General features: G+C 40.3%; 3 protein-coding genes across 3 annotated transcripts; 2 read left to right on the top strand and 1 right to left on the bottom strand.

The window, feature by feature from the left end:
• Nucleotides 1-4,506: 4,506 nt before the first annotated feature.
• On the top strand, nt 4,507-6,863 carry LOC122004979 (probable protein phosphatase 2C 4). The gene is made up of 4 exons (XM_042559863.1): nt 4,507-5,933; nt 6,014-6,127; nt 6,205-6,469; nt 6,564-6,863. Exons 1-4 carry the CDS (start codon nt 4,626-4,628, stop codon nt 6,677-6,679), a joined length of 1,803 nt encoding a protein of 600 aa, XP_042415797.1. The 5' UTR covers nt 4,507-4,625; the 3' UTR covers nt 6,680-6,863.
• A 158-nt stretch (nt 6,864-7,021) lies between these two features.
• Nucleotides 7,022-7,565, top strand: LOC122004980 (cyclin-dependent protein kinase inhibitor SMR3-like). The gene has a single exon (XM_042559864.1). The coding sequence runs from the start codon at nt 7,169-7,171 to the stop codon at nt 7,538-7,540; it is 372 nt and encodes a 123-aa protein (XP_042415798.1). The 5' UTR covers nt 7,022-7,168; the 3' UTR covers nt 7,541-7,565.
• Nucleotides 7,566-12,253: 4,688 nt separating this feature from the next.
• Nucleotides 12,254-13,976, bottom strand: LOC122004978 (dof zinc finger protein DOF2.4-like). Its single transcript, XM_042559862.1, has 2 exons — nt 13,665-13,976; nt 12,254-13,506 (listed from the first exon to the last, which is right to left on the bottom strand). Exons 1-2 carry the CDS (start codon nt 13,713-13,715, stop codon nt 12,457-12,459), a joined length of 1,101 nt encoding a protein of 366 aa, XP_042415796.1. The 5' UTR covers nt 13,716-13,976; the 3' UTR covers nt 12,254-12,456.
• Nucleotides 13,977-15,160: the final 1,184 nt, after the last annotated feature.

The raw sequence follows: 15,160 nt of genomic DNA, 5'->3' as shown, positions 1-15,160 counted from the left end.
AACATTTACTAATCTTTGTTGGAAAATGTACACCTAAAAATTATTATTGGGAAAAAAATTTTCCTTTAAAATTTTTTATTAGAAAAATTTTCCTTAAAAACTATTTTGAAAATCTTACTTAGAAATTTTTTCTTTAAAATTATTTTGACAATCTTTCTTAGAAAAATTCTCTTCAAACTTACTTTGAAAATTTTGAAAAATTTACTTAGAAATCTTTGAACAATTACCTTAAAAAATATTTTGAAAATACACCATCTGAAAAAAGTCTATTTTCAAAACCATATTTCATTTTTTTTTATTTTTTACCTTAAAAACTTGAAAAATATTTTTAGAATATTTTTGAAAAGTTATTCTGTGTAATAGTTACTCTTAAAATGTTAGAAAAATTACATTGAAGAATTTTTTATTACCTTAATTAAAAACCTTCATTAGAAAGTTTTTTCAATTACTTTGCAAATAATTTGCTACAAAAGCATTCATTTTGAGAATCATTCTTAATACAGTTTAAAAAATCACATGTTTTGAAAAATTCTGATATTTTTTCAAATTATATGTTGTGAAAAATTAATTTAAAAAATATTTCAATTTTTAAAAACTACTTTAAACTAACTTTGCAAGATGTTTTTGACTACCTTGGAAAGGTTTTATTCTTGCAGAACTTATTTTAAATATCCTAAAAACTTTTCATGTTTAAAACATCTTAAAAATATTTTCTAAGTTTAAAATTCCTATCTAAAGTATTTTGAACAATTAATATATTTTGAAAAGTATCTTTGTAAGAGTTAACTCTCAAAATCTATTATTAAATTCTTGCAAAAAGTTATCTTTCTTAATTATCGTACTTAGGAAACTCTTTTGAACCTATTATAAGATTCTTTAAACTCCCCCGATAATCATGAAATTTCTTTGTTGCCAAAAATTCATTATCTTTTTACTTAGCATTTATTTACTCATGTTTTTTGATAAATGTCAAAGGGGGAGGATTAGGGTTTAAGTTAGAAAATAAAAAAAAATTAAAATAACTTAACTCTAAAAATGATCAAGAGAATAAAACCAATTGTCTCAATTCTTGCTTCTCTTAAAATCATTTATTGTGCTTGCTTTGCCTTTTTTTTCCTAACTTAACGTAGGTTGTCATTGCATCAAAAAGGGGGAGATTGTTGGTGCAGTTTGCACTAACGGTCTAACTCAGGTTTTGATAAATGACAAGTAAGTTAGTTCGGTTTTGTTGTGATCTAACCACTTGATTAAGTGTGCAGGAGAAGTCCAGATAGGTCGATGGGCTGACCGAATATCTGGCAGAAAATTCAGCTAGGTCAACGGGCGAACCGGATAGCTGATACGAAGTCAGATAGGTCAAGGGGTTGATCGGATATTTGGCGAGAAGACCAGCTATGTCAACAAGCCGACCAGATAGCTAGCATGTAGTCTAGACAGGTCGACGGACTGACTCAGGTTTTGATAAATGACAAGTAAGTTAGTTCGGTTTTGTTGTGATCTAACCACTTGATTAAGTGTGCAGGAGAAGTCCAGATAGGTCGATGGGCTGACCGAATATCTGGCAGAAAATTCAGCTAGGTCAACGGGTCAACCGGATAGCTGATACGAAGTTAGATAGGTCAAGTGGTTGATCGGATATTTGGCGAGAAGACCAGCTATGTCAACAGGCCAACCAGATAGCTAGCATGTAGTCTAGACAGGTCGACGGACTGACCGGATGTCTGACAAAGTGGTAAGTATAGGTAAGTCAAGGGAGGAGAGTAACTAAGTGAGGACGCATCCCGATTGAGGGGACAGTATGTGTCGGTCCAGTTTAGGTCCATTTGTGATCCCTAAACTGAGACCCTGACTAGTTCCTGGTCCTAGGAGGACAAGAACTAATTACTACTCTTTACTATTTATTGCCATTGTCCTGCTTTGTAGGTTATTTGGACTAACATTGTTTTGCAAAAAAAAAAAAAAAAGAGGAGCAAATTTGCCTTTGGATAAACAGTGTCCAAAGGCGCCTTCAAGCACCGAAGGCTCGCCTTTGTACTGTTCATAAAAGGCACCTTCCATGCCTATGGAAGGCGCCTTCAGCAGGATGAAATTTTGACTTCGCCACGGATAAGTGCCAGGCTGTTCGGGATCAAATGTACCGGGTTAAAGGTACCTTCAACTACTATGGAAGACACCTTCCATGCCTTATATAAGTGGGTCTCGAGAAGGCTTCAAAATAGAACACATATACGAGCTACTAGGCATTCGATTGGGCCTCCGACTGCTCTTGCTCCCTGCTGCTACTCTAGAAAGTCTATCTGTCTTCGAGCTACGCTTCTGGGACATCTAAATCTTCTTTGGCAAACCGACAGCAACACACCTATCTCTCCAATTTGTTAGCAACCTTTTATTAGTGTTGTACTTTTAATTCTACTGCTTTAAAAGGGAAGTGTAGGTTGTTACACTATCCTTATTCTTGTATTCGATTCCCTCTTCCGGAGGTACCGAAAGAGGTTTTTAGTGGATTATCCATCGATAGGTCCGCGGGACCTGGGTCTTGGAGTAGGAGTCGTAGAAGGCTCCGAATCAAGTAAACTGACTGTCTTTTCTTGTGTTCTTTGTTCTCACTTTCTTATTTCTTTTTCCGTTGCATACTTTAAATTTTAAAAAGAAAAGATGAGTTTTTGAAAATCACGTGATTCAACTCCCCTCTCACATGCCTATCGATCCAACAAGATCCAAGCAGGCCCTGACTCTTCGACTTCGCTCCAGATGGTCCCAACTCTCTGACTCGGGCTCCAAGCGGCCCTGACTCCTTGGCTGTCCCAAATGCCCCCGGTTGGGCCAAAACGACTCCAATTGCTGGAAATCAAAACAATAAATTGTCACTTGCCGAAGAAAGCGGGAAACATAGTCATTTATCCCGAAATAAATGGGTAACGACAATTATTCATTTCTCAGAATATGGGTAATGAATGCGAAAATCCGATCCGAGGATACGTGGGGAACGTGAGAATCAATCGCATCCCCATAAAAGGCAAGTCGTTCTGTCGAGCATAAGTATGCACACATAGACACAAAACCCTAATCTCAATTCATTTAATCTTCTATGTCTTTCTCCTCTATTTAAGACTTACTTAAGCGTCGAAGTTGCTACGTTGGGAAACTCTTTGGTCGTTATTCTAATCTGCTTTCCTTGGTGCTTCTTTCCTAGGCTTCACCGGAGCGCTCTGCAAGACCACGTGCCTAAGTGACCGACGATTCAGTGAACCTCGATGCCCATTTACCGACGAGTTGTCCTTCAACATTATCAATCAAATCAATAACTAATACATGTACGAGTAACCTTTTGTTTAGATGGAGTAAGAAAATGTTCATTAATGAAAAGAGAATAGAAGGAAAGGAGAGTAACTTCCTTACACTCTGATTTAAGGTGTAAGGAAATAGTTCATTCGACCGGTAAAAAAAATAAAAATTTCCTCTTCCTCCCCTCACCTCCCTTCTAAATAAGGATAAATATTTCATCCCCTTTACTTACTCTTCCCTCTCACCTCCTCCCAAATATACCGTAAGAAATATCCATGATAAAGATATGAGTGTTGACTTCTTCTTCTTTGTATTTTTTGTGTTTTTTTCCCGTCTACTAACCGCCTCTTAGCAAAAACGTCTCCACTGCTCAATTCCGAGTACGCCATGAGGCTTCGTCTGACTTCTATAACCGGTTCTTATTTGTCAACTTACATTGCCTTTTGAAATTGTCAACGATCGAAATTATTGCAAGTTTGTTTTACGAGAACAGGTGAATCATGACCCACGTTGAATTAACACAACTTATACTATTCAAACTTGATCGTTGCAATTTCCATGAATTAACAAAAGCAAAAAATAACTAAATATTTTTTATTTAATTCGCTTTTATATAGGGCCGAATCACCAAACGATCTTTATTTTTATTTTTTTTTATTTTTATTTTTAAATGATTGACCTAAATCAGATTGACCGAATCACCCGATGGCCGGATTTCATCTTTTCGGATCTAAATTACAGGCAAGAAGCGGAAGGATGGCCGGCGTCTTTAAAATCTGCTTCGTATCGAACATACAGACACGAAGTGCCATCGGTTCCATAAATAGAGTTCCACGTGTGAAGAGTTAAGGGAATGGATGACGTGCCGAATTCTGACGCGTGGAAAAATCGTGTTCTTGTCTGGAGATGGAGGGCGGAGCCCGAACTCCAGCAGCCGTCGCCGGCACGCCACCCCGATCTGATCGGCCTCCAGGCTTTGACTTCTAAGGTCGAATGAACGCTAGTGTGGAAGCAGACAATGTGGACCGTGTTATTAGTCTCCTGCTTATTTTCAATCTTAAGCAATTTAATTATTCCAAGAATGAATGCTGCGACTATGGGTTCGAAGTCAACGCATGTATCGAGCTGTTTCCGAGATTTTTCCAAGATTTCAATTCTAAATTTTAATTTTCTTTCAACCACCCCAATCGCGTAAATAAGTCAACTCAGCTCTGAAAAATCTCTCCATTTCCTCCAGTAGGCAGATGCCCTACGACGTTCCTTTAACAATTCTCAATTTCCTCCTCCCCTCTCTGCGCGATTCCTCCTCCTTCCTCTGAGCCTTCGATCTCGATCGCTCCATGGGCAACGGGCTTGGCAGCCTCGCCGTGAGCTGCTTCGTCGGTGCACACCGCCGCGGAGCCGCTACTGTGACTTGGGACCCCTGCGACGAGGGACTCGGCCACTCCTTCCGCTACGTCCGGCCGGATGCCGCCGACGTCGAGGGATCCGCATCCTTCCGATCAATTTCCGGCGTCGCTGTGAGCGCCAACGCCTCCACCGCGCTTTCGACCGCCCTCCTGGACGCCGCCGGATCTACCGCGGCATCCGCCTTCGAGAGCTCCACTTCCTTCTCCTTCGTCGCCCTCCACCCCGTCCCGCGCTTCGCTTCCCCCGCAGATAAAGGGTTCGATTCTGGCCCACTGGAGAGGGGCTTCTTGTCAGGGCCGCTCGACCGCCGGGAATCCCTCTTCTCTGCCCCGATCGAGAAGCCCTCATCCTTTTCCGGCCATCTCTGGCGAACCCATTCGAGGGGTCGGTCGGCGCGCTCGCTCTTCCGCCTGCTCGGCAAGGTCATCCCTACGAGCGAATCGAACGCCACGCCGGTGAAGGGGGTTAAAGATTCCGCTTTGGTCGGCGCCGTTGAGTCGGATTTCCAGAAATCCTCCGACTGCAATCTCCAGTGGGCGCAGGGGAAAGCAGGAGAGGATCGCGTCCACGTGGTCGTCTCAGACGACCATGATTGGCTCTTCGTCGGCATTTACGACGGCTTCAATGGCCCCGACGCCACCGATTACCTCCTCTCCAATCTCTATTCGGCTGTACATCGAGAACTCAAGGTCCTGCTTCCGGAGGACAGAGAAGACTCACTTAGCCACGACCGCATCAACGATCTGCTCTCCCCTGCTCCTGCTGACCGACTCAATCGAGGCCGTCATAGCAGAAGCAAGACGAGAGGCGCGGGGTGGAAGTGGGAGGAGCACCGTCGGCGATCGAGGCGCGAGTTTGAGAGAGAAAGATCCGAGCTCGACGAGAGACTGAAACACGAAAACGGACGATCGAGCACAGCCCACCACTCGCGAGTGCTGAAGGCTCTCTACCGAGCTCTAAGGAGCACGGAGGAGTCCTTCTTGGACATCGCCGACAAGTTGGTGCCGGAGAATCCCGAGCTAGCCCTCATGGGCTCCTGCGTGCTCGTGATGCTGATGAATGGGGACGACGTGTACCTGATGAACGTGGGCGACAGCCGCGCCATTTTAGCAAGGAAGGCTGGACAAGGCAAGGCAGGACAAGATCTCGAAAGCATTAACGAAGAAGCTCTATTTGATCAAATGCCCAGCTTATCAGCTTTGCAGCTTACTTCAGATCATACCACTTCAATTGCAAAGGTACCATTTAAATTGTAATGCTACGTACTAAGAAGAACAAATTTTTTATGTTATACATCTTGGCAATGGCACATATTCAGGAAGTTCAAAGAATTAAGGACGAACATTCCGATGATGCGTCTGCAATCTCCAACCAACGCGTGAAGGGCTCACTGAAGGTCACAAGAGCTTTCGGCGCCGGTTTCCTGAAACAGGTATAACTGCTTCTTGGCGTTGTTGTATTCATGAACTCCTCTTACTTATGCTTTGATACTTGGATCCCTCTTCTCAGCCAAAATGGAACGATGCCCTTCTGGAGATGTTCAGAATCAACTACGTCGGAACGTCGCCATACATCACCTGCATGCCATTTCTGTATCACCACAAGCTCGACCCCAAGGACAAGTTTCTGATTCTGTCTTCTGATGGACTTCACCAGTATTTCACCAATGAAGAGGCGGTTGCTCGAGTCGAGGCCTTCCTCGCAACGACACCTGATGGCGATCCCGCTCAACACCTTGTCGAAGAGGTTCTCTGCCGAGCTGCTAAGGAAGCCGGTAAAGACGCATTACTGACAATTTAATTCAATGCTTTATGTTCACTCACATTAGTTTGCTCAAACCAGTCTCTCTGTTTTTTTTTTTCTTCCAGGTATGGACTTGCATGAGTTGCTTGAAATTCCACAAGGCGATCGACGACGGTATCATGATGATATTTCCATCGTAGTTATCTCCTTGGAAGGACGTATATGGCGATCGTATGTGTGATTGTAAATACAAAATTGAGAGGGGATTCTTGATCCATGTATAGGATATGTTCTTTTGATCTGATTCAATCAGATTCATTCTTTATTCGAGCACTATGACCAATTGGTCCATGTATTCTGGTCACGAATTAGACATGGAATTTATCAGCTATTACTGAAACTTAATCTCGCAAGAATGCTCCACTCATGATTTGTGTCTTGCGTTCCTTAATCGAACAGAAAACTATGCAGAGACTAAATTAAACAATTCTAAAAGCATTCTACTCGCAGCTGCCAGAGATGATGATAGCTTGAGCTGGAAGCATAATGATGATGGAAGGGGGAGGAAGGCATGAGCTGCAATGATGCAACAGAGTCTCCATTGAGCTTTTTTAATCCTAGTTTTTGCCTTCTAAAGCTCCAACCCACTTCATTTCTGATCAAAAGCATGCATGTGAAGCGGCCAAAATCTTAAATCCTATAGCACAGGTTCCAGGAGAAGAGCAAATCGATGGATCCAAGAGGAGAGATCGAAGAGAGTACAAACAAAGAGGAGGTGCTTGGGGAGCTGCTGAATGTAGCAGCGGGGCCAGAGTTAGATCTCGAGGTCAAACAAAAGCAAAGCGTTGCTGCCGGCAACGACGACGAGAAAACTCGGGATGGTTACAGCACGCCGACTTCTCCGAGGCATAGAATTCCGCTGCCCCTTCGGTGTCCTCCGGCGCCAAGGAAGCCTCCATCCTCGCTGCGGTCGAAGAGGAAGAAGAAGAGAAGAAGCCAAGTGGAGGCGAAACAGGAGAATGAGATCTTTGGCGATAATTCAAGTCCGGTGGCCAAGAAGTCTAAGAACATCCAGTGGACGGAAACTCATACTACTTTATGAATGCATATAGATAAATGCAAGAGAAACCAGCGTTTGCGATTTTTTTTTTTAAATATCTTTTTTGTTTGTGAATTCGATTTTGGATTGATAGACTGAAGTTTGTTGCTTAATTGCAAGTGCAATGAGAATTGGTACTTAGGAATAAGGCCCAAAAGACACATTTTTCGGCCAACCCGAGAAAGAGGCCCGACCTGATTTTTGAATCATTTATATTCTTATTTGTACTAAAATTTGACAGTTGTTTTATAATATATGACTCATATTATATTAATATTTTTTATTTTTATTGTCATTTTATTTTATTGAAGAGTTTTTTTTTAACTTTTTATAAAACGCATGTAGTATGTATCAAGTTAAGAGTGCGTTTGGTTTGGTTGAGAATCATTTAAGATTATTAACAAAAATCTTATTTAGTTTAAATAATCGATAATTTTTAAATAATAATTCATGCTCAATACACGAGCAAAAGAGACATATAAGTCAGAATAAATAAATCTTGAAAAAATAAAATTTTTCTTGATTTCGAAATTAACGAAATTTTTTTACTAAAAATATCCCTAAAATTTTTTATAACAAAAAATTCATTTTAAAGTAAAAAAACGTGAATTTTAAAAAATAAATAAATAAATTATTAATATTAATAATAATAATAAGAGAAAAACGTAAATAAAAAACATAATAATAATAAAAGAAAAAAACGTAAACTAAATTAAATTTTAAAAAAAACGTGAAAAAAACGAAAAACGAACTTCAAACAAAAAACAGATGGAAAGACGAACGAAATAAAACAAAAACGTCAATTAAAAGGGAAAAAAAACGAACTCAAAAGCGTAAAAGACAAAAGAAAAAGAAAAACGTAAACTTAAAAAACAAAAAAAAATGTAAAAAAAACGTAAAAAAACAAGAAAAATGTAAAGTAATTATTATTATTATTATTATTTGAAAAGAAAGAAAAATAATATGTATAATTAATTTTGTAATAAAGAATAATATAATAATATATTAAAATCTACAAATAAATAAATTTTCGTTACATTATTTAAGTTAAATTAAATAATTTTAAAAAATATTTAGATTATATTTTATTTTTTATAATTTTAAGTATGTGATTAATTAATTATTTAATAATCGCATAATTAAAATTATATAGGATTATTTTAATCAAACTTACCTTAATGAGTTTTGGTATCACTGGCCATCATGAATTTAAAACAAAAAACAAAAAGTTTTGTATTTTGTGCACATTTAAGTTTCACTTATTCTTAATTTAATTAAATATATCTAGTTTGGGAAACTAGAATTTAACACGTTGTTAACCTTTTGTAAATACCAAATTTAAACTATTTTGAATAGATAAAAGTATATCATTGATTCTGCAAAAGTAAATTAAATACAAAAAAAAAAAGTTACTTTTTAAATTTGAAATGGATTGATAGAAGCAACTATCTCGAATAAAATAATATCACAGGCTCGTACGTAGAAGCCTCTTAAAGAATATTCTAATTCAATAATTCCTTTTGAGTTTAAAATGAATATTTTGGCATGCATACTCCTTTATAGCTTCAGACAAATCATTTTAAAATAAGAGCTTTCTTGCCCTGTGGCAACAGACGCTTATGGTCCTTAACAATTGCAGCTACTTTACTCACTGTCTATCGATATCTATCACTGGAGAAAAAACTAAGAGTAATTGACTGTGATTTATTTCTATATCATCTGATATATTTTATTATTTTATTAAGAATATATCATTTTTAATAATTAATTTTGGTGAAGTTCAACATAAAATCATATTAATATATTTTTTTCATATCCGAAAATAATTTTAAGATTTATTAGTAATTTAAATAAATTTATCAATTAAGGATTTAAAATTCAAAACTTAATTGTAGTGTATTATTGATAATTTTTTTATTAATCAATCAGTGATCTATAGTTCGAGACTTAACTATGGTATATTATTAAGAATTTTTCTCATTAATCAATAAGAGATCTAGAGTTCGAGTTAGACTCAGTTACGATGTATTATTAAGAATTTTTTCTCATTAATCAATCAGAGATCTAGAGTTTGAGACTGCGTATTATTGAAAATTTTCCTCATTAATCAATTAGAAATCTAGAGTTCTCTTTAGTTCCACATCTTAGAATTAATCAGGGATCTAAAGTTTGAAACTCAGTTGCAGCGTATTATTAAGAATTTTTCTAATTAATCAGGGAACTAGAGTTCGAAACTTAGCTGCAGTATTATTAACAATTTTTCTCATAATCAATTAGCAATGGTAACACTGTGAGTAAAAAAACTTCTATAAATATCTTGAGTCGGTACTATTAAAAACATATTTTTTTCTTAATTTTTTTTTGACTAAGATAAGTATGATATTAAATTAATTTTTTTATTAAGGAAAGTCTATTATAGTAGTTGCTGGGATTCTCAATCGTTACCCTAGCATTAAACTATAACTATTACATGGGTCAATGATAGTGGTTGTACAACAAGAATTAATATCCTTCTATCCATTTATTCTTCTTTATTAGAGCCATAAGGAAAATTCCAATCATCCTATGGCTGGAAATCTATAACTAATGACGTTGTTCACTACCCAAATATGCAACTGATGAAAGTCTCTAATCCCAATCGAGACGATAGTAACTAGAAATGAAGTTGGTGTAGAGGAGATCAAAGTCAATCTCGAATATGCAATTTGGGAGCAACAAGACTAACGTCTTCTCAGTTGGCTTCTGTCAACACCGTTAGAGGAAGTCTTGGGTCAAGTTATTGGCCCCCTTGCACCACCTTAAGACGCTTATGGACATCGTTGGAGAAAATGATAACTTTACAATCTGGTGCACGCCTCATGCAACTTCGACTTCAACTACAGATAGTTAAGAAGGGTGGACTATCCATGATCGAATATTTACAAAAGATAAAATCTATCTCGGATGATCTCACAGACACTGGACATCGGGTTCTAGAGACCGATTTGGTGCTTTATATCCTTGGAGGACTTAGATCCAAGTATGTATCTATAGTGGTTGTCATAACAACCAAAAGTGAAGGAGTAAGCATAAAAGAATTACCCGACATGCTACTTACTCATGAGCAAAGCCAAAGTCTCGAGCAGCTACATGTTACCGAGCCATTTCCCATGACGTTACTACAAGAGATCCTCTGTTGGGCGTACGCCCCCCTTCTTTGAACCCTTCGGGGGCCCCCAACTCATATAGCTTTAGTGGGACAGTTGCACCTCAATTTCCCTACTAAAAAAATTATTTTTCACCTGAGATAAGGAGATTAGCTCATGCAACGCGGGTACACGATCGCTAATAATTAATTAAATATGTTCATGTATGATAGTTATATATAACAACTTTGCCTTGTTACTTACATGCTCTGTAGAGTGTTCTCGAGGCTATGGTGTCGCTATAGGACATTCAGGTTGTCATCTAGACACCCGCAATTCGAACCCAGCTATGGTGTATTTGTAAAAAATTTTCCTCCAAATGGGGACGTAACCAAAGGATGCTGAGCTTCTGGATTGATCATTGTGTGTACTTCTCAATTTATCACCAATAAAAAAATTTCGTAGAACCAAATTAATCACCTCAAACATAATCAATAAAACTAATTGGTATTATTATTTTTTACATGCTCTGCAGCATCTTCGAATCCGATACGTTGAGGTGGCAACAGAGATTAAAGGCCTCGAATCTAACCCTCCTGTTAACTTCGCCCGCCGGCCGGAGGCCCCAACATTAAAGATTCTTAGCAGCAGGAGAGACTCCTTTAACCAAAAGTTAAAGCTGCAAGCTTCTTCTCCCTCCCTCAATCAACCTACCAATCCATTTCAGCTTCCATTCTCTATCATTCTGCTAAGGATAACCCAACGAATTAAGACCACTTTTTTGAAAGAGAGAAAAAAAAATCGCTTGCTTTATTCTCTCGATAGCCACTGCCCGCCTTGGACTTGATGAAAGCAGGGCAAAACTAGATTCCCTGAGACGGCGACAGGTAAAGCGAGAAGGTTTCACTCATCATCATATATATTTCCATCCACTTTTCCTTTTATTTGTTTTTGTGTTTTTTTTTTAAACTTGGCCATGGTCTTCGGTTAGGCTAGCTGTTCCAAATTCCTATAGCTCTCTGCATGGGTTTTTGTGAGGAAGTTGCATGGAAGTTACATGGGCAAGTGTGCTACAATAACAGTTTCAGAAGACATATAGATAGAATCAATCATGGAGTTCACTTCATTCGCCGGCGACCAAATCTAACAGCATATGCTCCGAATAAAGTGCTTGTCTCACTGTCTCTCGCTCGCTCAAATCCGTGTTCAGTATGACGATCGACACGTAAAAACGGGAGAAAGAACGTAACTATGTGCCTAATCATATACGTACGTACCTGACACAGAATACTACCGGACTGACCAAAAAAAAAAAAAAATGGAGGGACAAGAGGCCAAAAGAAGATGCTGCTATAACAGTCAGTCAAGATGGATAGGCTCCAAAGTTCTAGAAATCTAAAGGTAACGTAGAGATGCATGATCTCCATGTTCTTAATTTTAACTGCTGCCACTCTTTGCACCCTTTAATTTGATTTCTCTGTACTGCTTCTCAACCTTCAAGATAGGAATACTCATGGAATCATGACATATGTGCATCTCATAGCAAACGACTAAACTTATATAAGCTATATAGTTCATTGCCAAGCTCATATAACACAAACCTTCATGAGGTCATGAACTTAATTAATTGATCTATCACATTGAAACATGATCAATTTAGGAAAAATATACGAAATAAAACAACAAACACAATTAATTCCTATATATATATGGATCCAAGATGAGATAAAAACTGACCTAGCTACCATTAATTGGCTACTCTTCTTGAAGTGAAGGGAAGACATGAGACCATAATTAAACAAGATTCTCGTGACTTGACAAGACGTTGTTACCCGAGGAGGATGAGTTGAAGACGGAGAGATCCGTCATAGCCCAACTGCTACCGCTAGTAGCGCCGCCGTCTTCCCCGCCGGCGCCACTGCCAGTCCAATTATTGTATTGACCGTTTCCTGAGAGGCCTAAATATTGCCTTGGCAAGTTGAGCCCTAACCGGTCGCTGTGATCTTCCATCTTCACCGACGAAAGTTGCGTGATCAGTGAAGAGCCTGAGACAGCCTTTGCGTCGACAACCTGTCTAGCGTCTCCGGAGAAATGATACAGACCGGACATGACCGATTGCACCGGTGGCTCCATTAAGGCTCCTCCCAAGAAGGGGAACTGCTGGATCTGATGCAGCCGCCACTGTTCCAGTCCGATGCCCGAGTTGCCCCCCACCTGATACTCCGCCGCCGCGGGATCCATCGTCAGAATCCCGAAGTTCAAGGCGAGATTATTAGCGGCCCCGTAGTCGGCCAAAGTGGCGGGCATGGAGGCCAGGAAAGGGAACTGGCCGGTTTGGGGTATGCCAGGAGAGATGCCGCCGCCGGCGGTACCACCGCCTGTGGCGGTGGAGGACGAGGACGACGCGCCGACGCCGGCCTGGCGGTCCGCGGTCGACTTGGAGGAGCTCCCACCCGCGGACTTATTGTTCCGCTTGTTGCGGCGGAATCCGCCGCCGACGGGGACGCTGCGGAGGGCGCCGCCGCGGGTCCAGTAGCGGCGGCAGGTCTTGCAGAAGTGGCGCGGCTGCGAAAGCGAGTAGTTGTTGTAGTAGCAGAACTTGGTGTTAGGAGAATCGCAGCGCGGGCACTTGAGCGGCTGCTCCGGTTGCGGGATCTTCGCCAGCCTGGCCCGCTCCGACATGGAGATCGGTCTTCCTGCAGTGCCCGGAGCGGCAGAGGAGGCGGCCATGCCGGCGGCGTCCGGTGGTCTTGTCACCGCGGCTAGCCGGTGGATGAGTGGAGCAACCTCGCCGCTACCGGCTCCTCCGCCTCCGGCTACTGGAATCGGAAAAGATTGTTGCGGCTGAGCACGGAATGAAAAGAGATATCAAGTTAAAGCAATTATAGAAGAAAAGGGAATATTCAAGAGGGATAAGGAAAAAGATGTGAATATTATCATGTTCTCTCTTTTTTTTTGACGAAGAAGCTCAAAAGAAAGAAGAAGTTGCCAATACCACTCACCTGATTCCAGTTGTGTGGATCAAGATACACCGGAACTGAGGGAAAAACCATGTTTGCTTCTTCTTCTTCTTCTTTCTTTCTTTCCAATAAGTTTTTCTTTCCTTTTGAAGACGAAAGATGAAGATGGTGGGAAGCAAGAAATTCCCCCCCGGAGGCCGGAGGTGGAGGGTAGAGAGGGAGAAATTAAGATCGATGATCGTCGCTTTAGTTGCACCTTTTATATTACATATTGTAGGGTTTCTTTCTTAGCCTGTAAGGATCTCAGTGAATATATGCATACCAGGAGAGTTAGTACTGTTAGGAATATTGAAAAAAAAGAAAAGAATGTGGAAGAGCTAATGGAATGATGATTTAGATGAGGAGTTTGATTGATCATGAGTCCATTAATATATATAACCTTGGAGATGATCTGTCTCTTTATATATATTTATTCTGATCCAACATTGCCTTCGTTGTTTATTGTACTCTTGAATATTCAAGTAGATAGATACGTAGATATGGTGGAGGCCTAATTCCTCATATCTAATTAAGCTTTTGAAACGCTCATTTAATTTCAGTTCTGAAGTGTTTTTTTTCTCGGTCGTCTGGTTTGTGATAAAAAACAAAACAAAACAAAAAAAAAAGAAAAAAAAAACAGGAGAGATGTCAATGCATAAAATACTATGTAGTATCAACGCAAGTCCGTGTTGATGAATTTGACATGGAATCATATTCATAATATCAGCAAGCAACATTATCAAGGAAGGGTTGATTAAATTATACAAGTTGTATGATCTCGTCCGAAAGCTGAGTGGATGAAGACGAGCCGAGAAGTCGTTGGTGTTGAAGAAAAGTCGTTGCGAAGCCGGGTCGATCTGGCATCCTCCGGGAGAGCTCACACCAGCGGATGACGGGGGTGGTGACGGAGACGATGAAGCAGGGGCTCTGCGCACACTCAGACGAGCCCACGAGTCGTTATAGACCAGAAACCAGGGAAAAAGTCCCCGGGTCAGGCCCTCCGACGCTTAAATCAGGTACTTTTTCCCCATAAACACATAGAAAGGACTAAAAGTAGAAGACGAGTATGAAATGACTGAGTGCACCTGCGTAAGGACGAAGCCTCCCTTTTTATACTGCTGCGGACGTTTCTGGAGTCTGACGAGTGTCAGGGAATGTCGGATGTCAGTCCTTGTCTGGCGGTGATTGACACGGGGCATCTTCTTATAGGTCGAAGAAGGAATCTGGGGATAACGAGCCCTAGACCGTTAGCATATTCCCTGACACGCTGTGATTATTCTCTGACTGGTGGTTACGATTCCCCGACTTGCTTGTCCTGTAGTGTATGCTTGCCTAGACTTGTTAACCCTGGACTGGGTCTTCATACTGGCCAACCCCGACCTATACGCTTTTGTCCATGTGTCTTGTGCTGGAGGACTGTAAGTCCTGACCTGTTTCCTTGACTGGCACATCCCGACCTGTACGCTTAGATCCGGATATCTTGTGCCGCAGGGCTATAA

Source organism: Zingiber officinale, chromosome 7B, assembly GCF_018446385.1.
Source record: "Zingiber officinale cultivar Zhangliang chromosome 7B, Zo_v1.1, whole genome shotgun sequence".
In the NCBI taxonomy this organism is placed as follows: domain Eukaryota; kingdom Viridiplantae; phylum Streptophyta; class Magnoliopsida; order Zingiberales; family Zingiberaceae; genus Zingiber; species Zingiber officinale.
Note: the sequence above shows the minus strand (reverse complement) of the source record. Positions and strands in the feature narration are given on the sequence as shown.

Excerpts from the sequence above, each read along its gene's own strand:
- LOC122004979 (XM_042559863.1), top strand. The coding sequence starts at position 4,626 with ATGGGCAACGGGCTTGGCAGCCTCGCCGTGAGCTGCTTCGTCGGTGCA. Across the intron at positions 6,128-6,204 it reads GCGCCGGTTTCCTGAAACAG|CCAAAATGGAACGATGCCCT; the intron begins GTATAACTGCTT and ends CCCTCTTCTCAG. Across the intron at positions 6,470-6,563 it reads CCGAGCTGCTAAGGAAGCCG|GTATGGACTTGCATGAGTTG; the intron begins GTAAAGACGCAT and ends TTTTTCTTCCAG.
- LOC122004980 (XM_042559864.1), top strand. The coding sequence starts at position 7,169 with ATGGATCCAAGAGGAGAGATCGAAGAGAGTACAAACAAAGAGGAGGTG.
- LOC122004978 (XM_042559862.1), bottom strand. The coding sequence starts at position 13,715 with ATGGTTTTTCCCTCAGTTCCGGTGTATCTTGATCCACACAACTGGAAT. Across the intron at positions 13,507-13,664 it reads ATCCACACAACTGGAATCAG|CCGCAACAATCTTTTCCGAT; the intron begins GTGAGTGGTATT and ends TTCCGTGCTCAG.